Below are 26,582 nucleotides of genomic sequence, written 5' to 3' on the forward strand. Positions count from 1 at the left end.
AGATAGTTCAAGTTCTCCTCTATAGCATAAATTCTAATTTCCAGCTACTTGTTCTGTTTCCATGAAGGTGTAACTTCTCCTTGTCCGTGAGGCTTTCGGTGTTGTGGTGTAGCTGTTTATACTGTGCTTGCTATCTTACAGCATCAGCTTAGCTATATGTGGATTTTCCATAGGTCTGCCTCTGCATTGGCCATTGCACAAGAAGCTGGCAGTATCTTGGAGGATGCTGTCAGAGAGGTCCAGGACCTCAGTCCTTTGAACAGCGAGCCAAATTCAACCTCCAGAAAATCCTTCCTACAGCTGTCTTGCATCAGTGTATCCATGGACAGTTCATCTGCGTTTCATAAATATTCTCACTTAAAGTAGTAGAATGTTTCAGGAAGTTACTGCTGAGTGGAAGAGTGGCTGGCTGTAGGCAGCCACAGTAAAGGGAATTGTAACCCAGATGGGTGTGCTTTTACTGCATTGTTAAAAAATGATTAGATAATTACGTGAGGTGACTTAGAAGGAAAACAGTAATACCATGCTTTCCTAATAAGATGTTGATTTAGTACTCCGAGACAAATGTTTTCTACTTAAAAAAGAAAGAAGAAATCAGTTTTTAAGTGAAGCAGCGTTATTGGTCTGATGCTATCACTTAACAGACAATTTTTTCCTCCCAAACTAGTATTTTCTCATATGTAGAAAGTATGTGTGTTCCTTTGTGTTGTTGCTGTAGTTGCTGATACCCGAGATACCACAAAAAGTAGTTGATAGTGAAATGTTGTCAAGATAAATGTGTGCAAAACAAATACACTGTTTTTTCTGTCTTTAACTCGTGCAAATGTCTGGAATATGAACTAAATTTTTATTGTTTGACAGCACTGTTTTTATGAATTTAATAGTATTTTCTTTTTGTATCAGAAATAGCTAGGCAAGCAGCACAAATAAAGCTACTTAGAAAACTCCAGAAGCAGGAACAAGCTCGAGCTGCCAAAGAAGCGAAAAAACAGCAAGGTAAGTATTACTTGTGTGCGTGCTAGGAGATTATTTTGAGAAATATTAGTGAAAAGTTGCCTGTTTCTTGTCCTGTTCTTCTGATATTTTGTTTTTGTTTGCTACTTCTTAGCTATTATGGCAGCTGAAGAAAAGCGAAAGCAAAAAGAGCAGATGAAGATAATGAAGCAGCAGGTAAACTTTATGTAAACGCTAAGTAAGCTGTTTAAAATATGTTTTTAATTACTGAATTAGGGTATTTGTTTAATAAATTATTAAGTATGCTGTCTACAAAGTGAATGTTCAAAATCTATTTTTAAAGAGTACACAGTGTGTATTATTTAAAATTCTAAACTCTATAGCTGTTTGTGTTGTCAGGACATCCCAGTTTTGTCTGTGTTGATTTAAGCCACCCAACATATGGAATTACTTGCCAATATCAGTAAGAAATCAAAAAACTGCCACTAAAGTACAGTGATGTGATCTTCCTTTATTTGATTCTGTGAAAAGAAACAGTGTTGTATCTGTTTATTAAATACTGGAATAGTGTGATTAAGTTCTTCAGTGATTCTGTCAGTGGTTTTAGTTTGTGTGTGAAGAGTTGTATCTCAGTATGCCAGTGAATTAATATATGTTTTTATATATACAAGAATAGGAAATACTTAGGATAGAAGTGAGCCCGTATAAACTTTACCAAATGAAGCTACTTGTGGAAGCAGGCTTTTAATTTTTTTAACAACGGATTTTAAAAAAATTAGTGAAAAGTTATGTGTGTTGGGAATCTGACAATTTTTAAAAAGGAATAATTGGCATCTGAAAATATGTTGTTGATTTTTTATATTTGTTCTGTTCAGTATGAAACTTACTGCATGGTTCAGAAATTAAAATACTTCTTCTGGTGTCAGTCAAAGACGAGATTTTTAGCCTGGGGAGGACCTCGTCAAGGTGTATGGATACCTGGAGGGAGGGTGTGGAGAGAACAGCGCCAGGCTCTTGTCAGAGGAGCGCGGTGACAGGACCAGAGGCAGTGGGCACAAACTGACACACAGGAGGTTCCCTCTGAACATCAGGAAACACTTTGTGTCACTGTGATGGGGACCGGGTGGCCCAGGGAGGTTGCGGGGTCTCCCACCACAGACATTTTCAACTGGACATGGCCCTGTGTAACTGGTGCTCAGTGACCCTTCCTGAGTGGGGGGGATTTGGACGAGTTGACCTCAGAGGTCTCTTCCAACCTCAGCCATTCTGAACTCTTGCAGATAGTGACAGCTGCCAAGTTTCCACTTCTGAAGGCAATACTATGACAGCTTAAACATGAGCTGAGCACCTATGCATAACTAAGTGGTGGCTCCCTCAGGGGTGTATCGGACATCATCTAATGCTAGTGAAAATTCTGAACGTACATTGTTATATGGAACTTTTGACTACAGTGGGTGTGAGACTTGATAACGAGAAGTATGTGTATATAAACTTGGTCCTTTTTTTAAATTTAAGTTTACTTTCTCAGTATTGTTTTTCTGAAAAGAAATAACTTTCTTGCCCTGTAGGAAAAAATTAAGCGAATCCAGCAAATCAGACTGGAGAAAGAACTTCGAGCTCAGCAAATTTTAGAGGTAAAAATAACAGCTCAAATATAATTTTGGCATTGCCTTTTAAATAATGTTGTATTTTAATAGTCACACATGCAGGCAGGAGTGTAACTAAATATAACAGCTCTAACAGCCTGGACGTCCAAAGGCCAGTTAAAAAAACGTGTCTTAAGATATTTATCCTTACAAAATCTACATTAACTGCAACTTGAATCTTGCAAATGTTCACTTGAGTTCCCGAGTTTCTACACAGATAGTCTTGTATTTGCTAAAGTTTACCGTGTGAAGTATTGCTTTGTTAGAAGACAAGTTTGCAGTAATAGGATGTTAAACCAGTATCATGCTCTCCTCTGTATGAAGTACAGTGGATTTAAAATATAAAGTTTATATATACGCTAGAATATACTGGTACATTGTACTAGTTTGCTAGTATACTAGCAAAGATAAATTGCTAGTTTTCAAGTCTCCCTTCATGGAAGAATTAATAGTAATCCTTTGCCGTTTATATCTATGCATGCTTACTGTCTTGCTTATAATAGCCAGGTGAGGCAGTTTTTAATGGGACGTGAAATTCTGGTTGGATTTTTAAAAAGTAAATGAATTGTGAATTGATTGATTATGAAAGCTGCACTGGGGAAGAAGTCTGTTGCAATGTACAGATTTTGTGATGGTGTTTTCAACTTTTAATGGAACATAACTGTTTTTCTAATCAGATTATTTTCAAGTTGTGAGTGTGCTCTTCAGTTACCTTTTTTGCATGCACAGGCAAAAAAGAAAAAGAAGGAAGAAGCAGCAAATGCCAAATTATTGGAGGCTGAAAAACGAACAAAGGTTAGTTTAGAGGAGGTCCAAAACCCAAGAACTGTGTTATTGTGCATAATATATGTTGATGTATAAAAGCAGTAAATTTGGAATAATATTCGTTGATAATGAAACTGTAAATAGACAGCATATGAATAACATGCATATGTTTATATAAATACATGAAGCATACACATAGGTTTGTGTATGTGTGACACACACACGCATACATACATTCATACATACACAGATGAATATATAGAGAGACAGTATTTTTTTGTGTGCCATTACCGTAAGTTTTGCTTACATGATGCTTGGTTTGCATAACTTAAAGTGCTCGTGCATTAACATTATTCACAGTATTCTTTTAAGCACACTGTATCAAAAAACTTTGTTGCTTCTCAACAAGCATAGGCTTTACTGGGCTGTGTGTATACAAGATTACCGAACTCTTACAAACGTTGGAAAATACAGTTTGTATATATCCTTCTGTTACTGCTTTGGCATTGTTGGTGTATTTTAACGTGGAACTCCCAACTCAATTAGACTTGCGGCCATGTATACTGTGTATACTTCTCTGTAGTCAGCTTATGGGGGGCGGGGAAGTAAGAATTTAATTCAGGTGTGCTGTTTCAGTGTGGCAAAAATGTGCAATTCAGTAAGTAAATTTTGATAGCTATTTTAAATACATTTTTGTTATTTTGTTTAAGGAAAAAGAGATGCGAAGGCAGCAAGCGGTGCTTCTGAAACACCAGGTTGGTATATGTTCAGTTAAGCAAACAGGCAGTATACCAACTGTGAACTACTGCTTAAGCTATGGGGGGCGGGGGACCTTCAAAATAAGCCTTCTAAAATTGCTGGGTTTGATTTCGTCACAAATTTTCTTTTGCCTTGTGATTTATTGCTTTGCTTTGGTATTGGGGTCTTTTGGGGGATTATAAAGTGGTTTTATGACTTTGTGATTTCTGTTTCATAATGTTGTGCCAACTCTTTCTACCAGGAGTTGGAGAGGCATAGACTAGATATGGTATGGGTATGTTTATTTTTGTACATCTAACACCGCATTGTGATTTGGTTGTGATATGGTTGTCATAGCAATGCATAAAATGTAGCACTGGCTGCTGTCATATTACATACTGCTGCATGGCTTTACAGCACAGTGCATTGCATACATCTGCTTGTCTTGTCTGTGAAGGGAAAAAAAAAAAGACATGTCTTGAACATGTGTATAAATTGAACATGGTAATAAATAAATGAGGTTTTCCACCAGAAATCTCTGTAACCGATGTCCCAGTAGAAATTGTATAAAATTGTATAAAATCGGGGATTAATCAGTGAAAAATTAGCAGGTAGTCACTTCGATCATTTTTGCAAGCCTCATCCCATTCACTGATTAGTCTGTTTTAAAAATCAGGATGATGTCTTTGCTGAGTTATAAGGTACCGAGGAAATTAGCTTTCAGTTGGTGGGAAATATGTAATGTTATAAGTATACAGTGAAACATAGAATGTTATCCTAGCCTCACTGAATTAGATGATAAAATTCGTATAGCCTTTACTGGGGCCAAGATTTACTCTACAGCTTGTAAGTCGAAAAAACTCACACCTAATGCTCTAGAATACAGCTCCTCAATGCATTTGAAGTTGCTGACATAATTTATTGAGGGACAGGCATTAGTAAATGCAAGTGTCGTTGCGTATGTATATGCGCCACCACTAGCTTGATTAAAACTGATCTAGAGCTGAGAAAATTAATCACATTGATTTGTTACTTGGTTACAAAAATGTTAGTATTTGCAGTGTTTGAAAATGACCAGTTTAAAATTTCTGCTGAATTGGCTATTGAAGGAGTAAATTGCAAGTTCCGTAATAGCAGATGTAAGGTAACTGACCTGTTCCAGCCAACCATTATGCTTTTTGTTCTGCCAGCTTATGAAGGAGCATCACAACTGACCATAAGTAAATCTGTATGCTTCTTTTTTACACTGTCTCCATGTTCATTGCTTTACCTTTTTGCTTTTGATTGTTCTTGTATTTGCTTTCTAAACCTGAACTAAAACATGCACAGACCTGGCCATTCTTGTCCTATATTTAGTATTTACTGTGACTTGTCTATTAATGCTAAATTTGTTACTTGGCGTTTTTATTTATCTGAAAATGTGGGTTAGTTTCATTCTAATCTTACCTGCTTCAATAGGAACGAGAAAGGAGAAGACAACATATGATGCTTATGAAAGCCATGGAAGCACGTAAAAAAGCAGAAGTGAGTATTAACTGCTGAAAGTTTGAGGTTTTCATGGTTTTATTCTGTAGTGATCTGTAGAAGAGCAATGTCTTTGATGTACCTGCATGTATAGTTGCATTTGTATGCATGGCAGTGGCAGGACAAGAAGCAGCAGGCACAAACTGAAATACAGGAAGTTCTGCTTAAACTTAACAAGAACTTCTGCTTTGAGGGTGACGGTTGAGCACTGGCACAGATTGCCCAGGTAGATTGTGGAGTTGCAACGTGCTGTAGCTGATACTGCTGGGGGAGGACGATAGTTGGGGACAGAACACACGTGGGGATGGGGACTGGATGATCTCAAGAGCTCCCTTCCATCCTCAGTGATTCTGAGTGAGAAGGCAATAATTGCATAGTCGCTTCAGAGTCCTTAGTATTTTCTGGAAAGGAAGCTGTATTTTCTCTTCTTCACATTGTTCTTGTGTACAAGAAGAGTAAGGACTTCATCATACTGACTTGTCATACTTTCTGAACAGGTTTTCCTCAATACTGATCCAAGGGTAAAAATTCACATCTTATTTCATCTTAGAACTTGTGGATTTTGTAGGTGATTCTAGATTTGGACCACAATGAAACCAAGCAAATAGGATTATTATGCCTTAATAATTTTTTTTTTTTTCTCCTTCGGTAGAAAGTAGTGCTGCGCTACAGACAGTAGATGCTTTGTGTCTTGTTTTGCTTTACTAAAAATACGTCTTAAATTCTGAACCAAGAGATAGAGAAGCCTAAAGTCCTAAATGTGTCTGTGTCATTTTGTGTACAATCGTTTTACTTTGTCCATCTCTGAGTCTAGTTATTTAACTTGTTTTCTTTTTTAAACACAGCAGAATTAAGGTTATAACAAAAAGCTGGTTAATGCCGCTTTCCAAAATTTCAGGCTTTTTGTGATGCCGATCATCTAAACATCTAGATTTTTGGTTTACGGTTTTGTTTCTGAAAATAAGACTATTTTCAAAATAGCTGCCCTTTCCTTATGAAGAGTGCTTCTTATTCTGGTGACTGCTTTCATTTATATAAATCTAGTATATCACAAAAGGACCTAATAACACTTGCTTATTATGAGGATTAATGCTAAAGATACATATACATTCTGTGCTGTTAAATTGGGTGTTTCTTGGGAAATTGAATTAAACTATTCCTTTTAAAGTACTGCAAAACGGAAATGTTTTTCATCGTTCACATAATTACTTTTCTTACAGGTTAAGGAACTCTAGACACTTAACCTAAAGGGGGGGGGGGGGGGGGGAGGAACATATTCAAGAAACACTGGTAGTCCATATTGGCACAACCAAACCCAAAACTTGTAAAAATATTAGCCAACTAATCAGGCCTTTAACTAGTTAAATTGTACTCTTAGCCATGCTATCCCATGAAAGACACTGAAGTTTCCCTGCTCTTAAGCTAATGTAATAGTGTTTTTGTAATAGAGCTTGTTCTGCTATCCAGTTGAGAGGTCTCAATTTCATTAGAAGGTTCTTAGCATTATAGATGGTTAAAAAAAAGTACTTAAAGGAATAGCATTGATGATAAAACCAGAACTTTACAGTATGATTGATGAAACTTTTATTAGACAGTGATAAACTAATTTACATCTTAATTAATCCTGAGGCTGCCTTCAGTTTTCTGATACTATCTTAAGGGGAACTATCAGTGCTAAAACATATTTGCTAACTTTTAGAATTCTGCTTTTTATACATTTCTCTGTGTCCTGAGACTTTTTTTATCTCTGCATCCTGACACTTACCTAAAGTACAGATAGCTAAGAGATTGAAGTAAAACAACCATTGTTATAGCATCTAGTTGTCAAGGAAATTGTTAAAACTTTTTTCCTAGATGTGTTCATAATTAAATGAAAGTGACAGACCAAAACAAAGTTAAATACTTGTTCAGCGCAAAGAAGAATTTCAGGGTTAACTCTTAAGTTGACTAGGAACGGAGTGCTCCTACATTTGTTGTTTGTAAACAGAGGGGAACTCGTCGGCGCAGTGGTGATTGGTGGCTGTCACAGTCACAGTGACCACTAAGCAGTTGTTTCAAATTGTTGGCAATGGGAGAAGAACCGCCAGGAAAACTTTGGCCTGGAGATGGGGAGAGCAGGCTTCGGGCCGCTGAAGGAGCTGGGTAGTAGGGTCCTCTGGGGATCTGCCTTTGAAGGTACTGGGGTCCATGAATGCTAGTCGCTTTTCAAGAGTGCAGGAGCAGGCAATTCCAAAGTGTGGGAAGTCATGCAAGCGGGGCAGAAGGCTGACGTGGCTGAGCAGGGATCTTCTTGTAGAACTTAGGCAGGAAAGGAAAGTGTATGGATGTTGGAGGCAAGGACAGGTAACATGGGAGGACTTGGGATGCTGTTTGCCACTGTAGGGAGAAAATTCATGCAGACAAAGCTTGATTAGAATCCAGGCTGGTTAGTACTGTGAAGGACAACAAAAAAGGCTTTTTAAAATATGTTAAAAGCAAAAGGAGGATCAGAGATAACATTGGTTCATTATTTGATGGGGTTGGTCACCTCACAAGTAGGGACACAGAAAAAGCAGAGACATTTAATGCTTCTTTGCCTTGGTCTTTAATGCTGATGGTGGGTGCTGGGACACCCGGAGCCCTGTGCTGGAAGACCGTGACTGGGGGGGTGATAAATTCCCATCCAACTCCGAGCATATTGGAGACTTACTGTTCCAGCTGGATGCGCATAAGGCTATGGGCCTGATGGGATTTATCCCGGGGTGCTCAGAGGGCTGGCTGATGTTATGGCAGGACTTCTCTCCTTTGTTTTTCAGTGGTTTGGGGAATGTGGAGAGTTCTCAGTCAACTGGGAGCTGGCAGGCAAATGTTGTACCAGTTTTCGAGAAGGGAAAGGAGGAAGATGCTGGTCATTACAAGCCTGTCAGTCTCACTTCGGTTCCTGGTAAAATTATGGAGAAGATTATTCTGGGACTTGCTGAAAAGCACTTCAGAGACAAGGCAGTCATTGGTCATGAGGGGAAAGACCTGCTTAAGTAACTTAATTTCCTTTTATGACAAGGTCACCCATCTAGTTGACTAAGGGAAGCCAGTAGATGTGTTTTTTTTTTAATTTTAGCAAAGCTTTTGATACTCTCCCACAGTATCCTTCTGGACAATGTGTCCAGCGTCCAGCTAGACAAGCGCGTAGTGCGTTGGGTGAACAACTGGCTGACGGGTCAGGCTCAAAGAGTTTTAATGGATGGGGTCACATCAGGCTGGTGGCCAGTCACCTGTGGGGTTCCTAGGGCTCAATTTTAGGGTCAGTGCCCTTTAATGTTTTTATAAATGATCTGAATGCAGGAGTCAAATGTACATTAAGTGAGGTTGCCGACAGTACTGAACTCAGAGGAGCTGTGGACTCCCTAGAGGGTAGAGAGTCCTTACAGAGAGATATGGAGAGACGCGAGAGCTGGGCAATCCCCAACCGTATGAACTTGAACAAGACCAAATGCCAGATTCTCTGCCTGGGACTGAGTAGAGGGAGCTGATTCCCTAAGCACGTGATCCATGTTGGAAATCAGGATGCCAGGCTAAATGGTTCTATAGTCTGATACAGTGCTGTAGTGTTACATATATATTCTTACTCTAATAGAAATAGAGTAGTAAATATTTAGTGCAGCCAGGAAAAGTAATCTCTAAATACATTCATGAAACTTACCATGGTTAAGGTTCGCATTTCTAATTATAACTGCAGATTAATGTTGCCACTTAAATATCCATATGTACTTCTCTGTTTTCTTCTGACGCAGAGTGTTTGTAGTTGCGAAAAGCAAGTTGTAGGAAATATCAGTTGGCTTTGAGATCTTGACATATGTTAAGATAAAAGGCAATGAACCATTTAAAAAAACAAGTCAGGGAGCATTTTGCATTTTAAAATAAACTTACTGATTTTGCATGTTGCTTTAGCGTATTGTGATTTTTCCACACGAGGTATGCTGGTAAAGGGAGAAAACCATGAGTAAGCAGCATGCCCCTTAGGAAATCATCACAGTTATGAGGGCCTGTGTTGTCAATACAGAGGAAGCTTAGGCAGCCGCAAAGCAGCAGTTAGGCAGACAGGTAGTTCTGTACGTGGCTGCTTTTCTTCTGCCAATGTAAGACTGCTGGTCCAAACATGTTCTTTGTGTCCGACTCCAAACTCTATCTTGCCTAAAATCTACTAAAGACTCTAGTAGCAGAGGTCAGTATCAGCTGCTCTGTGCAGTCATAGTGTTGAGCCACAGTTATCACCAGTGGTCTAGTAATACTCAGTATAGACTCAAAAGAAAGAATAAAAAGTCATGGCAGCACTGTACATTTGTGCCGTTCTACGAATGCAGCAAAGTCCTGACTTACAGGTAGTAGTAAACTGAAGAGATTAGAGTGACCTCTCAAACTGACAGAATAACGGGGAGTGATTCTGAATGATACAAACAGCTTAGCTTGGTTCTTTAGCCCTTCTGTGTCTCGGGTGAAAAGGATGTATAGTGTCTTCACCTTTATATTGTATCGGGTTCTTGGGTCGTGACAAACACACACACAATGCGTGTTTGTGTATACGCATGCAGTTCTGTGATCTAAAGAAGCAGCACTGATACATGGCGTATTCCGTACCTGGTTTATTACTCAATATTCTGCATTCGGTATCAGTTGCACAGAGGTATGGAGTGAATTGTGTAGGCAGGCCAGCATATCAACGCTGGGCATGTGACAGCAGAACCCCTGGAGTTGGGGATGGGAAAGGCAATCAGAGCCCCAAATTCGGAGTCAGTTCTAGCAGGTTAGGGAGGTGTAGTTAGTATAGTATTCCTTGTGATACCGATGTAGAGAGTGTTGGAAGAGAAAAATAAGAGATGCTTGGCTTCTCCCTGGATTATCCCTGTGTTCTTCTTTTACAGAAAAAGATATTAATGACTGTTCAGTTTTCAGGTTGCATGCTAAGTGCATGGTAATTCAAGGCCAGAAGCTACATGTGTTGAAAAGATCCGTTGTATTTTATAAGCTATTCATATCTAGTTTATGTATTAAGGGAATTTTTAAACTGTCTGTTGTCCTGAGAGGTCTTCCAACTACTGCTTTCTCGAGTGGTGTCTGCTTTAGCAGATGCATATTGATGATACTAGTGTGTAAGTGGGGCCTTTAAAATCAGAAGCCTTGCATGTATGGCAGTCCTTTACCGTATTTTCACTCAGTCGTCTTTCTGAAATGGTAGTCCAAAGAACCTTTGAGTGTAAACATACTCAATACCCATTTCCATGTGGACAGGAGAGAAGAAAAGTGAGTCTTAGATTTGCTCACAAATTTAGTTATTTTGGTCTACTTCTGTAGTTTCCCCCTTCCCTTTACTTGAATGCAGATTCCTTAACTGCTGTGGTAATTATTAAAGATTCTGTGAGTTGTGCTTTTCAAATTCTTAAATTGTTCCATTGTAAGTATAATACATGGGTTTTATTTTCTGCCCTTTTAATTCTACTTAAGGAAAAAGAGCGATTGAAGCAAGAAAAACGAGATGAAAAAAGATTAAATAAAGAACGTAAACTGGAACAGCGAAGATTGGAATTAGAAATGGCAAAGGAGCTAAAGAAGCCTAATGAAGATATGTGCTTAGCAGACCAGAAGGTAATATTTTCTTGCCTCTTCTTTCTGTATTTTGCCATTGTGGCAATAACTTTTTTTCTTGCAGCCACTCCCAAAGCATTCAAGTTTTGGTCTAGATAATTAGATAACTATTTGAAATATATACAAATACAAGATACTACAAACACTAAAGTAGCATATGTTTAGTCAATTAAAAGCATTTTGTTTAAAAGTGGCCTGCTTCCCAAAAAGTACTTGCATGATTGTTTCAAAAAAAAGTTGATTACTCTTAGTCATTTTTACAGCAGGAGTAGGCATCATGTGTCGCTACATAGACACTGGATAGAGCTCTTCTCATATGTGCAACTGTTCTAAGCTGTTACTCAAAAAAATCACTCTCCCAGTCTTCTGTGTTCTTAGTTCTTGTCCTGCAGGACTTGACATGCCTCAGGTTCAAGCCCTCTCTGTTCGAGAGAATTCCCCTTCCTATGTCCCCCAAATATTTTTACACTACTTTTTATAGTGTTTTGGCTCAGAACAGAGCCTGAGGGCATCTTCTGGCCAAAATGTATTTATTAATCTCTTGTCTCCTATAATACGTGAAAAGGTAAATGTGCTTCACCTTTAGATTACATTTACTGGATGGGCGGGGGGCAGTTTCTCTATAGCCTTTACCTTCTAGCATTGTCATGCTCTAGGTCGTATGGAAGTATCAGCTGGTTTCCCTAGCTAGTATCAAAAAAGTGTTTTGTTTTTTTTTGAAATATACTACTGGATCTTTCATTGTTTTTCTTTACTTTCCAGCCTTTGCCAGAGTTGCCTCGCATCCCAGGCCTTGTTCTCAATGGAAGCACTTTTTCAGATTGTCTCATGGTAGTGCAGTTCCTGCGTAACTTCGGTAAAGTTCTTGGCTTTGATGTGAATGTGGATGTCCCTTCCCTGAGCGTTCTTCAAGAGGGTTTGCTAAACGTAGGGGACAGCATGGGAGAAGTACAAGACTTGCTTGTAAAGCTTGTCTCTGCAGCTGTTTGTGATCCAGGACTTGTTACAGGATACAAGGTAAAAAAAAATCCATAGTAAATGCCCTGTATTTTTATGAATGCACTCTTCATAACATGTCTTTGAGGCCTGTCTGATTTGGATTTCCGTTGTCTTTCCTAATTCTTCCCTTCGGTGTCACTGTTGTAATGTTACTCAAAGACTTTGTGCCCTGTTAACCTTCCCATTTTCCAGAGGTGATACATTTCTGGGCATTTGCTTTACCCTCCCCGTTTTTTCTTGGACCTCTTGCAGGGTCCCACAGTGGAACTGTGCATAGCATGGTTGTACAAAACAGTATTCATCAAGTTCCAGTTGGACCATGTCTTTTTTCATTTAACCTATTTCATTAATGTTAATCTCTGCTCTTAAAAACTTTGAGGTGAAGGTGTAATTTGTTACTCTATTCAAGATTTAAATTTGAATAGTTTTAAAGAAAAATTTCGATTAAAGTTCTTAATGTAAAAATGCAAACAAACCCACCCCGCTGTCTCATGAACAGTAATACAGCCTGCAGAGGAAAATATTTTTAAATGTGATTGTTTGAAACGTCTTTATTCTTTTTAGGCTAAAACTATTCTTGGGGAACACTTACTGAATGTTGGTATCAATCGAGATAATGTGTCTGAGATTCTGCATATGTTCATGGAGGCTCACTGTGGGCAAACTGAGCTGACAGAGAGCTTGAAGACAAAAGCTTTTCAGGCACATACTCCATCTCAGAAGGCATCAGTACTTGCTTTTCTTGTCAATGAGTTAGCATGCAGCAAAAGTGTAGTAAGGTAAGATTTTTTTCCCAAACAGGTCTGTAAAAATAAAATTATAAAAAAGTTATAGTTCAGAAATACTGTATACACTGTGTTCTGTTACAGGGGGGATTCTTGGTTCTTATAATTAAAGCTAAAATTTGCGATGTTAGTTCTTCTTACCTTTATGTACTTCTGATATGATGGAAGAGCAGAACTTCTCCATGTTTTGTCTGTTAAATTTGTTTTCAAAGCTTGCATCAGAATTTCTCCAGCTGTTTGCAGAATAAAAGATGAGTTTTATTACAAAGAAGTTTACTAGGTATTCTAGGGTATAATTTAGAAGGGTTGTATAAAGCTTCTGCAGTACTCTTTTCCCTTTTTTCCTTTTGTTTCTTAAGACCTCTTCTGTCCAAATACTTTAACTAGAGTCATAAGAGGTGGGAAGCCTGATTTATCATGGTAGTAATTCAAGAAAGTGTGCACTTCAGTTGTAGTCAGTAATGTGTAGCATTTCATAATTAACCTCCCCCCCCCCCCATCCGTGTTAAACAACATTTTAAAACCCAACAACGTGCAATAAAAACTTAGAAATTACCAGTCTTTGGGATACCTGTACCTCTGTGTACCTACATACTGTGGTAAAGTCTTTTATCACGTAGTCGAGTACCGTTTTGTTTCCTGGTGAATTCTGCTGCTTTTGCTGTGCTCTTCTGCAAAAGTAAATCAAGGTTGTATAAGGCAAGAATGAAAGAGATGCTTGATGTTTTCCAAAGTTGAAAGACAGCAGAAGTCAGCAGTGCGAGTGCTGTGCGTGTACTGTGCAGGACAGTTCATATGTTATTAAATCATCATAGCAAGAAAGTTTATCTTATTGCAGATGACAAACTGTTATGTCAGATTTGTAGAAATGATCATTCAGAACTTGAGTTTCTATATTTCTGTCACAGAAAGAACTATAACCTGCGAAATTGTTGAGGCTGGGATGTCTCAGAAGTGGGCTCTCAGTTAGTCGCTGTACTGAAGCACTTTTTTTGGTTCTTCAGTTTCTGCAGTGAAAAGTGAACATTAGTTTGTAGCCACATGGATCCTAGTTAGGATACTGTAGATGTGCCAGCGATAACTGTTTTCAGCACAGGGCTAGATACCTTGTCGCAAATACGTCTGGAGGCTTGGCACTGAATTAGAACTATGAAAAGAAACGTCAGATTCTTTGAATGGCATGCTTCTTGTGGAAGGAAAGCTTATGTGATACTGCAAATAAAGGCTGCCCGATGTAGGTACAGCAGTATGCTACGTCTGCATTCCTAGTGTTGGAATTAGCTTTAAAATTATTTACTTTGAATTTTAAACATTTCTCCAAGATAGTTCTTTGAGACAAAGTATCAGTACGTAAATGTTTGTCAGAAAAAGATACATAAGTTCACAGTTAATGGATTATTTTATCTTTGACAGTGAAATTGATAAAAACATTGATTATATGTCAAACTTAAGGAGAGATAAATGGATGGTTGAAGGCAAACTTCGGAAGTAAGTTTCATTTCCTTAAATATTACAATATATTGCTTTTTTTGCGTTTGCTCAGATATGCTGCTATAATAGGTAGTTGATTCTAAGGACAAAATTAGCTGATGCAATTTCAGGTTTACCAAGAAGGTTGTAACTGAACTGCTTAATTAAGATGGATGTGGATTTAGAATGGCACAGCACCAGTCTTTCACAATCTATTAAAGATGCATGAGATTCAGACGGTTAGTGTCCCTCAAAATTGGAACAAAGGCAAGTCCATCTTGTATTCCTTGGAAGAAAGTAAAAAAAAAATTTATTAGAATGTTACTGGAGCTTTCAAATCACTATTGACATTATCAGAGTTTATTTGGACCTACTGTAATTACCAGTGTTCATTCTGAAAGGCATTTTAAGAAGACGTGATATTCATACAACAATTACCAATTGAATGTTGCTAATTTGCATTATGTTATCTTAGTGTTTCCTGTCTCTCAATGTTGCGTTTTTCACTATAGCTAGGGATCATATGTAGAATGCTAACTTTGAGTTTTTTTTTACATTTTTATTTAAGGTAAAATTGGAACTTTTAAAGGGTTGTCAGTTTCATATCCACTGTTCTCCCATTCTACAAGACAAAATTCCATACAGCAAGCATAACGGCTCCAACTACCAGGAAGCTAGAAGGCATAAAGTTCGTGAATCACAGGGGGTAAAAACAAATAGCCAGACTCTGCTTTCTTTTTTTCCTTTGTCATCTTACATCTTACTAGGAATGGTGAATCCTTTCTTAGTCCTTGCTTTAGGTACTTGTGTTTCTAATCCTATGTCTCCCTTTTTTCCCTTTAATGTATCTCAGAAGGAAGAAGGAAAGAAGTAAAGAAGAAGGACAAGAGGGAGGTAGAGGAAAAAACTAGACCAGTTAAAAGAAATTCTCTACTAATACTGCAGATCCCAGTCTGCACAGGGTTAATATATTTTCTCTTTTAGGACAATCCAAATACCTTTTCTTGTCTCCATCTGTGTCCCTTCAGTGGGATGTAGTTTAAAAAGTGTTTCTGAAGTTCTGAGGTAGCCAGGTGTCCATTAGTGGAATGGGACCCTTACCTGTCTTTGTCTCCTTAGGGACTGCTTAGTCTTTCTCTCCCTCCATCAAACTGTAAGTACTTGTAGGTGTAGGATCCTCCCTTTTCCTCATGATCTCTCTTTTCTTCCCTTTCAAATAGTGGGCACAATACCGTGAAGTCCCAAGCCCCTCTTCCTTTCTACAATCATTTCTCAGTCTTTTGTTTTCCCCTCATGTGTGGATTTCAGGTTCCAGTAGTGCTGTCCCTATTTTCGCGTGTAAGTATCACGGGAGTGCTCAGAAACGTTGCTCTTCTGCTTCTTTGAATTGCCTGGACTTGATTCATCTCTCTCATCTTTGGTTCAGAATCAATGGATTTTCTACTGTTTTTCCGATGAACTGTAAGAAGCTTTTTAGAAGAGCCTTCTTTGATCATCTTTAAACAATGTTTTCTCCTTTATTATGTCAGTTGGTGTTTTTCATAAACTCTTACAACTGTTCTGGGGCTTCTCTGAGAAGAGATGTATCCATTTCAGTTTTCTGTTTGGTCTTTTTTTCTGCTTCCACCCTTCATTCTTATGCATGTTATCGTCTCCATCCATTTCAAAGGTCAGTCTAGTTTATAACCATCCCAGTCCCAAGCAGTTTTGCATAGGAATACCTGGTTTCTTGACTACGCGCCATGTGATCTGTGGACGTGTACTCTTTTCTGTGCCTACAGACCTTTACATGACCCTCAGCACAAGCCCATCATGCGTGGGAAGCGAATAGTGGTAGAATAATGGATGCTGAGGAATGGGTTTACTTCATCTCAGCCTGGTTTGCCAGTGTTTGTTGTGGTAGATCTTCATACCACTATGTTCAGACTGTCTTGAAGGATATCCAAGGGGGATGAAAAAAGATTCTACCTGTATTGGATGTTTTCACAAAGTAAATTTTTTTTGTGCTTACATTCTCACTTTTTATGAGATTAGCTCCTCAACTGGATATTGGGAGGAGGGGGGCAAAAAAAAGAGGAAACCTATGTTTGTAGGATACAAAAAAGTGACATTAGAATCCCAGGTTGGAAAAAGGAATCATTGTATAAAAGCTCCCCTACCCCCCTTAAAGATATTTAACAAAATTCCTTGATAAGTGTAATATATATGGTTGGAAACTGAATTCTGAGCTGCTGGACTGTTTCTGCTGGGCTAATGGTCAGAGAGAGGTTGCATCTAATTCCTTCTCTATCACATTTAGATGTGAATCTTGATACTAACTACCGTTTTTATAAAGGCATCTGTCTCATACAATCAATTAATCTTTCTTTGTGCTTTCTGTATCACAACTATAGTCAGAAGACTGTCTCACCTGAGATGATTCAGCTACTTTTTTAATGAGATAATCATAATCTCAGTGTCTCCTTTTCCATTACACGTCTTCTCCCTGCATCTCTTTTGTAGCTTGATCAATATAAAAGGGAATAAAAATGAAATATAGCTACTTGAAGGATTAGGTAATATCTGTTTCTTTACAAGACTTTAAATACTGCAGAACAAGTTTTTGCACTGCAACAGTGTTCTCTTTAACATGCCGGTATTACGGCATACTTCTTGTAAGCTCATTTCTTTCCAGTGAGGCAATCTCTGCCGTAAATGATGATGGTATGTGAAAAGCAGTGTTACATGAGGGAGAAATTACACCCTGAGTTTGGGTAGGACGTGGTAGTGCTGATTTGGGAAACTTTCATTTTTTGAGACCCAAGCTGAAATATGTTAGAAGTGTGATGTTTAGAATTTCTTTGCCTTGTTGTTACTTAATATTTGTGTGCAAAAATTAGGAGGAAGGCATGAAAATTAAGTTGAAAGGTGAATTTTCCTTCTATGATCTTGTAAACATTACAGATGAGATTAGAGGAGGCTTAAGTCACACATCTGATTATCTGGTGGGCCACCCACACTTTTTATAGGCCAATAGACTATAATTCTCTCAGCAGTTGGAGATATCATTTTGGTATATACCTGAAAGTAAGAAAGATAAATCAGTTTTCTGAATGAAGGTTTTCTTCTCTGAGTGAGCTGTATGTCTAGGTAGCAGCAGGAAAATTATGCTGCCTCTTAAAATACCGGGACATTTTAAAAATTATGCTTTCATTGGTTTCTGCCTTTGCGCTACCTCAGATAGAGACTGCTGCCTTCTTATGCTTATGGGACTATTAAGAGAGAGCAACTTTGATTTATTTCCATCCTTATAATTTTTAGTGTCATGCAGGCTTCCTTTAGTGCGTGACAGCATTGTATCTCAGTTTTTGCTTTCAGATAGTGTAGCCTTTTTTGCTGCTTCTCATTTCTTTCAGGTATGTGAAGGATGTGTTTGGTCGTTGACTTCAACCTGCCAGGTTTCTTATTGAATTGTCTTAAAGATTATCTGAGTCTAACTTGTCTCTAAAATTGTCCCATCATGCAGCAGTCAATCCAGTCATTGACTAGTGGCTTTGTTTGATAGCTAATGCTTATGTATAGGCAGCAATTTCCAGTCCAGGTGAAGAGGATTTGATAGTTTGAAGTTATCCTTGTAAAAACGAAATATTTTTTTTTTAAAAACTTAGCGGAAGCCTGAGTAGTATTGATACTCAGTTAGACTAAGGCTTTCTGCACCAGACCTGAAAATGTTACTTGCTTCCAAATTTACTGGAAGGTTTGAGAAATTTTTTTTTACCAAAAAATATCTTAAATGGCTAAAATAGCTAAAAATCCATTTGTATTGGAAAAACAAAAGTGCAGAACTTTGAGTTCTCCAGTGGATAAACCACTGCATTTTAAAAAAACCAAAAACAAAAAAACAGAAAAACCCGAAAGCCCAGCTGTTTTCAAGCCAGCAGAAGTCCCCTTGATGATTTCTTGCTAACAGTCTTTTTAAAAAGCACTGCTAGGAATTGAGCAGTGACAGCTTCATTTAAATCTGTGCTGTTGAGTACTGGCTTTCTTTTATCAGCATTTTAAAAGGCTGGGACGTTTGTCAGTATGCCCAGAAGGCAGTACTTCTGCAACACTCATCATATTTGTAGCCACTTGCTGTATGGAATATTGTTTTGTAGGATGGGAAGAGAGAGAAGTACGACAAGGAAAAATTACATACTGGTAATTGTGTTTGTCGTTACCGTTCTACTTTTCCCATCCTCCCTTCTTCCAGTCATCTCTTACAAAATCTTTGTCTTTTCTACACGTTTATGAATCTCTTCTAAGTCAGTTGCGTTTTGGTTCTGCATTATAAGTGACTGGTTAGGCCTGGCTATTTATACCTCCTGTGATTCAGCATGTTTGCCTGCTAGTTCCCTGATAGGTGGAACTATAATTTTTGCTGTGTGGAATCTTGTCTTATAGGGTTTTTATAGAAGAAGGAGGTCTACTACAACCATAATTACTGGTATGTAAGTTTCCCTTTTCTTTCATAAAAGGAAAAATGAGAGTTTGATTGGGTAATCTCCTAGTAGTTTAGGTAGCTAAGATTTCTCAGAAAAGTGTGTCCTAGAATAAAAACATCAATCAAAGGACTAAGGTAAAATAATATATGATAAATTAAAAATGCATAAAATTCTGAAATAAAAAAAAAATCTATTTTAAACCAACATTGCCGTTGCCATGTAAATGTAAATAATTTCGTACTTCCAGCTGAGGATTTTTGCCTACCCCCCCCCCCCCCCCCAAGTATTTTATGATCATATTCTTAAATGCATAAAGCAAAAGATAAAGAAGTTGAAATAGTTCTTGCTTCTGTCTTTCCTGAATTTTCAAAATCCCTCTTGTATTTCATTTCTTCTAAATAGTTATGCAATAAAATTCGCCTTGGAGAAACAGAAATTCTATTCAGAACTGAGTAAGAGGCTTAAGGGGTTTTATAACCCGAATTTTTCTTGTTGACTACTGGAAAGAAATATTGAGAAAATACAATGTCGTGTTAGAACAGAAGAGCTAATTTGAATCTAAAATGTATTATTTACTTCCAGTCACGTAGGAAGAAAGGTATGTTTATGCTACAGGCATGCTCCATAATTTCACCCCTTGTTATGTGTTTCAAGGCTGAGAATCATTCATGCCAAGAAAACTGGTAAAAGAGATACTACAGGAGGTGGTGACGTGGGAGAGGAACAGCACTCCTTAGAAACACCAACACCAGGCCGCAAACGCAGACGGAAGGGGGGGGACAGTGATTACGATGATGATGACGATGACGACAGTGATGATCAGGCAGATGAGGATGATGAGGATGAAGAGGACAAAGAAGATAAAAAAGGAAAGAAGGCAGAAGTTTGTGAGGATGAGGTGGGGGATTTTAAGTGTAGTGAAACTTCATAAACTAATAAGTTAAATTTTGTTTTCCTTCTGTTTCTTTGCAATATGGCACTGCTTTGCGAAAATCTCACAACAAAAAGGAAGGAAGAATAACTTACCTCCAATATTTTTAAAATTTTTGGAATAAGTTTATTTTGTAGAGTGTTTTTTTCTTGTTTTGATAGCTATTATAGTATGAGTTGGTGAGGGGTTTGGGGTTTTTTTTGCTTGGTCTGTTTTGGGGGTGTTTTTTTTTCCCCCTGCTTACTTGTTTTAACTTGGTCTTAATTTCTCTGATACTGAAAGATTGTACCAGATCCAGAGAACTGCAGCATTGTTAGCAAATAAGCATAACTAGTTTTCTCTTAGAGGAGAACAAAGGTCATTTATTAGTTAACAAAATCATAAAGAAGGATGAAGTTGTATTTGACATTACCTATTATAAAGCTTGCCTGTGACCTTCCTGTGTATTTTGTTCATAAATATTCAATAGCAGGTAATATACAAGAAGGATCACTGAAACACTTTTTTTAGGTTGTTGAGCTGAATTGTATCTACAATAGTAAAAAGACTTTTTAATAGAGGCAGTACAGGCCTGTAAGATTCACTGTAGAATTCTAGAATTTTCTGCTGGATGAAACCTGGTAAGAGAGACAAGCAATACTGAATGCTCTGTTTTAGCACACTGGGTGTTGCCCTGTTTTCCAGAAAATGATCCATTTATGCAAGGTTATCGAAGTTCAAAGTGTGATTTTATGGGTGTTGTGGATCTGGCCGCTTGAACAATGCATGTATGCAACATGCTATGTGAACTCAGATCTTTGCAAACTCTCTTCATTAGAAACCCAAGTAGTTTCTAGGGTAGGAACAGCCCTGTGTGCTGTTATTCTGGATTTATTTGAAATACTAGAATGTGTATGAATTTAAGAGAATACCTTAGAGGCATAGCACAAAGTTCTTAAAAATTAATACTTCAGAATTAAAAATAAGTAATATTTAGGTATCTAACTTCACACCCATCCTTTCATATTTTTCCCTTTATTACAAATTCCTAATTTTGGTGCACTGGGCACTTCATAAACAGAAGTCCTGTAACTCCTGTTGAGAAGTTAATTTTCTGATATAACAGAATCTCCATTGCATTCTTGCTATATGTGATATTTCAGAAGGCTTCACTCCGGTACACTTATACAAAGCCCAGAAATACAAGACCAGCATTTCATGGTGCAGGTGATTGGGAGCTCCTAGGATTCTGGCTGTATTCTTTTGGAAACTTACTGTTACCCAAAGACTTTCTTGAACTAAATTAAAACTCTCTTTATGGAAATGACTCTAATTTTTAAACTGTGTCAAGAAGAAGGGAGCCACAGACTTAATCGTGGGTGCATTCCTCTTCAAAAATCAGCAAGATTAATCCTGGAACTTTTATAGCAGACTTGTAATTTAAAGTGGCTCTACGGTTTCTTGTAGACAGTGAAATAAAATGCAAGTGTGCATTGACCAAAGACTGATTGATAAGATTTTGACAGATTCCATTACTTCATGTATGAAAAATACTTAGAAATGAATCTGAATATCCAAAAAGCTTCATAGAAACTAAGATTAGATTCTGTAGTCTTAAGTGTTCATGCACAAACTGAATTATTTATTCCAGTAAAACAATGTTTCCAGCAAACGTCTGGCCACAAGCTTTTTCCTTCGTATGCATTTGGGTCGGTTTGGATAGATTCAAGATACATCTTTTTCTAGTTACATTGTTCCTAGTCAAATACATTGAACAAACACAAAATTTGAACTTTTTACCCTTAGAATTTGCCTCTCATTTTCTGTTTGTTACATCTTTTTATTGTAATATTAGTAAAACATGGTAGTATGGTTTTATCCTGAAATAAACTTGGCGTGACAGTATATTTGGTGATTATAGGATGATGGGGACCAGGCAGCAAGTGTTGAAGAACTAGAGAAGCAGATTGAAAAACTGACAAAGGTGAGAGGTCATATGTCTTTGTTACTCTACAAACTTGATCACTGGATGTCATGAGTTAGAATGTTAACCATCACTTTCAATGCTCCAACTTAATATAAATTGAAATAAGGATCAGCTTTTGTTTCACGAAAATATGAGTGACGCTGCTGTGCATGACACCTGAATTGTGAGTTTAGTCTAGCGACACTAAGAGGATATGGCTCAAAAGACAGTTAGAAAACTGTTGATAGTGTGTTTGCAGATCTTACAATAAAAAGTAATGTAATTTTTATGCAGACCTAATTGATACACTTCTGTTTGTTGATCTTTGAAAGTGATGATAAATTTTGTGTATTATACAAATGATTGCAGTTCTTTTCCTCCTGCAGTTGGCTACTTTCTGCAGCTGTGTTCCAAGCCAATAGAGAGAACTGTCTTTGCTTCAGATTGTGAAAGAAGGAAGCAATGGAAGAGAAATGTAAATGAGAAAGATAGAATGCTGCAAATAGGGGCGCATGTTTTTATTCTTCATATTAGAAAATTTTTCATTTTAGACTTTGTTGCTTGGTTTCTCTCCTGTTCCAAATTGCAATAAATTAGCAGTCCAGAGTTACACCTGACTTCCAGCAGTGTTAGCTTAGCAGGGCAAGAATTGAATAAACAGACTGAAATTGTTCGTGGCCCCCCTCAGAGTGCTGTTTGTGTTTGAGTACAGAATTTATTTTCAGACATTATTGTTCTTATTCTTTTATGAACCAGTTAAAATATCTCATTAGTTTCCCATCAGGAGCTGCAGTATCAGCTATCTTCACCATGTGCCATTATTTTATAATTGATAGGGTTTGAGCTGTTCTTGTGCAACGAAATCTTTGATCCTGTTGTTCTCTGAGAGTCAGTGTTTAAAAGACATCCAAAATGTGTTTTTAAAGGAAGACTGATAAACTTAGGCTGAACCAGGAAGTGATTGAATTGATTTTTTTAAAGGGAGCTCTGTAAGTAAAACCATCAAGGCAGCAATAGTGAGTGGAATATCACATAACATACACACACAATCTAAGAGAGCCTCCTCATGTGACCCTAGAACTTCTGGGCAGTCTGGCAGCCAGTAGATGTTTTCTGTTACAAAGATTCCCCCCCCCTCCCTCCGTTATAATGCTTTCCCATTTTTTAAAACAGCAACAAAGCCAGTACAGAAAGAAGTTATTTGAAGCTTCACATTGTTTGCGTTCAATGATGTTTGGTCAAGATCGTTACAGACGCCGATACTGGATTCTGCCCCAGTGTGGTGGTGTTTTTGTAGAAGGCATGGAAAGTGGTGAAGGTAAGAAACATAAATGAATAATGTCACACCAGGGCATACTATGCCAAGATGTATTGCCCATCTCTGTAGGCTGTGATTTTGTGCAGCAAGGTCTTTGGGCTTCATCTTCAACCAGAGGCTAAACAGGCTACTGTCAGTAGACCGCTTTATTCATACGGTGCTCTCTGATACTCTCTTTCCAATTATGAAATACTGGTTAGTATCTTTCAAAATAAGGGTTAATATTTTGGAAGTTTTCAGTTATTATAGTTCTCTATGTTAATGCTTTTTCATATTTGTCTACTTTGGATACTTTTTGGCTCTTCCTGAACTATTTCACGTTTCCTTAACGGCAGTGAACTTTGCATGTGAAAACTAGGATAACCAAAGAATGCAAAAAGAATTCTTCTCATCTTTAGTTGTTAAGTTTTGTGCAAATACACAGACTGTTCTGTGCTTGAAATCTGATGTATGTCTGCAAGAATAGGAAAATTATTTTCACACAATGAAGTACCTTATTTTCTAATAAACAGTATGATTTAGTCTCTCTATTTTACGAACTGGTCTTTCTTCCAATCCAGCAAATGCTGAAGTTATTTTTGCTAAAATGTAATTTTGTGGTTGTGACAGTTGTATACTAACTATGACTGCACACGCTTTAAATTGGATAGATGCAGAAAATATGTATTAATCTGATCTTTTGGTGGATATTAGAGTTTTTAAACATAAGCCTTCATTTTGGTCACAAAAAAAATCCTTTCTAATTCTGATACAGATGAAACAAAACTCCCCTACAATTTCCCCCCCAGAAATAACAAAAAAAATCTGATACACATCAGAATTGCATGATCTCATGAGAATTGCATCATTCTAGAGAGCTATTTAATTAAAATAACTGTAACATTACAGCATGGTATGAAATCTGAGACCTGTTATGGCCCCAAAAATAAGCTGTAGAATTTGTCTTTAATCTTGTTCTACAAGTTATCTTTCTAAAAGTGGTAGCGTAAAAAATAATTATTCTGGGTCTCCTGCTCTGCGTTATTTTATTCTGTATGTTAGGAACTGTTTTGCACATGAGTAGGTGGATACAGAAGGTAAACTGTTGTATGCTGTACTGCTTGCATTCCTTTTGTTCACTGTATTTTATTTATTATATTTTAAGCAAATTAATCCCCAAATGCTTCGGAAATTGTACACAAAGAAAATCATTGAAATAAACTTACCTGTCTTAAGATAGTAAAAACAACGGAACAAAAAAAAAACCCACACAAAATTTTTAGCCAAGAACTATAGGGCAAACCCATATTTTTTAATGCATTGTCTTAATGAAAGTTTAATCTCCCTGAATAGCAAAATGGACAAGATCTTAAGTTCCCAACTACTCCCTGTTCCCCTCAGCTGTTTGTTTGCCTTGTTTCAGTAAATTCTACAGTTTATCCACTCCTAATTCCTTTATCTAAACATTGGAAATGTGAGACATAAACTGTTGAATGATCTGTCCATTTAAAAAATATATCTACTTCCCTCTTCATGTAGTCATTTTGGGTTTTATGCTGATACTCGAATTGTTTATATCTTCACATACATAACTGTGGACACGTTTTGAAGTGTTAATGGAAGGGGATATTCTTTAATGAATTATCTTTGTAGAAATTACGATTTTCCAAAATGAGCAAGTAAACTTCTGTGGATGTTCTGGCCATAAACTGTAAGCAGGACCTTTGTTTATTTGTGATTGCAGTATCTGATGAAAATATTTTAAGAAGTTAGGATGTTGGATTCTCTACCTCCTCTCGCTTTTCCTGACATTTTTCCATCCTACTTTACACTTTTTAAGACTTTAGTCTAAGTTGACACATCAGTATAAAGGTAGAAGAGAAATCGCTAAGAAAGACTAGGAGAGTGCAGAAAACAGAAAAATGTTTTTTCCTTTTCACAGAAGATGAACCTCATCTGTTTGAAGAAATAGGCTTTTGCAATCAACTTCTGCTTGTTGTACTTTAAATTGCTTAGAAGTTATGCTGTCCGATCGCATCTGTCTGCTTAGCTGTGTGTAGAGTCCCAGTCATCATGTTGGGTGGCTCTTGGAAGAGTTTTAAACTTTCAAGAATGTTGACATTGTTTCACAAAGTTGTTAATGCGTTTTTTTGAAAGAGGTAAAATGTTTAATGCTGTGCTTCAGTGTTTGGGGATAGACTTGATTTGACAACAGGAATTTTGGTGCTCCTTTTTGTGGTTGGCTGTGAGTTTAATGAAATGGTCTTTTGCAAAAACAAGCTTTAAGGCTATAAACATTGTACCCTCCTCATTAAATAGAGGAGTTTTTCAATAAAGCATGGAGAGACTTGCAAAAAGAAAGCTGCCAAAAAAGTTGTCCCTTTCAACGACTTTGCACTGGCAGACTGCTGCAGACATACATGCATCTTAAGGGAGAATACTACAGCTATGTTAACTGCATTGAGATTATTTTTCCTCTTGGATTTTAGCAGGGCTTAAATCTGCGTGTCCTTCTGCAAAGTGTTCTGTAAAGTGAGAAGTGATTTAATTTAAAAAAAAAAAAAAAAAGGAAAAAAGGCACTGCAATCTAGCATGTGTTGAGCCAAAAATGAAGTCATTTTTTATTTAACTATAATGATAAATACGGTCTAAATTAGTTGGTCTGTTAAATTTCACCAATGTTTCTGGTACGTTTTTAGGTCTAGAAGAAATTGCAAAAGAAAAAGAGAAGATAAAAAAGGTAGAAGGCATGCATATCAAAGAAGAAGAATTTGAGACAGAAGAAAAATTACACTGTTTAAATACAACTCACTGTGAGCAAAAAGAAGATCTGAAAGAAAAGGACAACACTAATTTGTTTTTACAAAAGCCTGGGTCGTTTTCAAAACTAAGCAAACTGTTAGAAGTAGCAAAAATGCCACCTGAATCTGACATTATGTCCCCAAAATCTAATGGCAGTACAGCAAATGGCTGCACATTATCTTATCCAAGTAACTCAAAAAACTCTCTCTGCAGTCTTCAGCCCACTGTATCACAAAGCACCGCTGAGAAGTCTGATTCTAACAGTCTTTTCAGTCCTAATGCAAGTGGGACAGGAAAGTTTTACAGTTCTCCACTAATTCCAAGTGATCAGTTGTTAAAGACTCTTACTGAAAAGAGCAGACAGTGGTTCAGCCTTTTACCAAGAATACCCTGTGATGACATGTCAGTTACCCATATAGATACACCAGCTGCTACAACTTCGCTTACTTCTCAATCACATCCACCATCAGAGTCACCTTCACCTGTTCCATCACCTCTTCTGGGCTCAACCTCTGCACAGAGTCCAATGGGATTAAGTCCTTTTGCATTGTCACCACTGCAGGTAAAATAAATGAATTTTGGAATAGTCTGAAGTTGCTGTCCTTACTTGGGGCAGAATTTCTGTTTAGACAAATTATTTCATA

At 37.4% G+C, this 26,582-nt stretch overlaps 1 protein-coding gene and 1 long non-coding RNA gene across 22 annotated transcripts in view; one reads left to right on the top strand and one right to left on the bottom strand.

Annotated features, from left to right (window-relative positions):
- BAZ2B (bromodomain adjacent to zinc finger domain 2B) overlaps nucleotides 1–26,582 on the top strand; it is a 148,139-nt gene that overhangs the window by 110,249 nt on the left and 11,308 nt on the right. For 9 of the 19 annotated variants that reach the window (XM_075431032.1, XM_075431033.1, XM_075431026.1 and 6 more), the window contains 15 exons: nucleotides 904–996; nucleotides 1,109–1,170; nucleotides 2,523–2,588; nucleotides 3,330–3,395; nucleotides 4,076–4,120; nucleotides 4,366–4,398; nucleotides 5,562–5,627; nucleotides 11,106–11,246; nucleotides 12,009–12,263; nucleotides 12,810–13,024; nucleotides 14,444–14,518; nucleotides 19,618–19,861; nucleotides 21,795–21,857; nucleotides 23,013–23,157; nucleotides 25,836–26,500. In XM_075431032.1, coding sequence (XP_075287147.1) covers nucleotides 904–996; nucleotides 1,109–1,170; nucleotides 2,523–2,588; nucleotides 3,330–3,395; nucleotides 4,076–4,120; nucleotides 4,366–4,398; nucleotides 5,562–5,627; nucleotides 11,106–11,246; nucleotides 12,009–12,263; nucleotides 12,810–13,024; nucleotides 14,444–14,518; nucleotides 19,618–19,861; nucleotides 21,795–21,857; nucleotides 23,013–23,157; nucleotides 25,836–26,500 — 2,234 coding nt within the window. The remainder of the gene's footprint in view (nucleotides 1–903; nucleotides 997–1,108; nucleotides 1,171–2,522; nucleotides 2,589–3,329; nucleotides 3,396–4,075; nucleotides 4,121–4,365; nucleotides 4,399–5,561; nucleotides 5,628–11,105; nucleotides 11,247–12,008; nucleotides 12,264–12,809; nucleotides 13,025–14,443; nucleotides 14,519–19,617; nucleotides 19,862–21,794; nucleotides 21,858–23,012; nucleotides 23,158–25,835; nucleotides 26,501–26,582) is intronic. The other 10 variants (XM_075431028.1, XM_075431029.1, XM_075431037.1 and 7 more) reach the window with 2 other exon arrangements.
- Nucleotides 3,583–26,582, bottom strand: part of LOC142362431 (uncharacterized) — a 37,725-nt gene continuing 14,725 nt past the window's right edge. Inside the window, exons 2-7 of one of the 3 annotated variants that reach the window (XR_012765086.1) lie at nucleotides 13,587–13,701; nucleotides 13,172–13,263; nucleotides 12,838–13,048; nucleotides 9,307–9,451; nucleotides 8,317–8,547; nucleotides 3,584–8,003 (exon numbers count right to left, since the gene is read on the bottom strand). This is a non-coding gene — a long non-coding RNA (uncharacterized LOC142362431). Of the gene's footprint in view, nucleotides 8,004–8,316; nucleotides 8,548–9,306; nucleotides 9,452–12,837; nucleotides 13,049–13,171; nucleotides 13,264–13,586; nucleotides 13,702–26,582 lie in introns of all 3 variants that reach the window. The other 2 variants (XR_012765085.1, XR_012765087.1) reach the window with 2 other exon arrangements.

This window comes from Opisthocomus hoazin, chromosome 9 (genome assembly GCF_030867145.1).
Source record: "Opisthocomus hoazin isolate bOpiHoa1 chromosome 9, bOpiHoa1.hap1, whole genome shotgun sequence".
NCBI classification, from domain to species: domain Eukaryota; kingdom Metazoa; phylum Chordata; class Aves; order Opisthocomiformes; family Opisthocomidae; genus Opisthocomus; species Opisthocomus hoazin.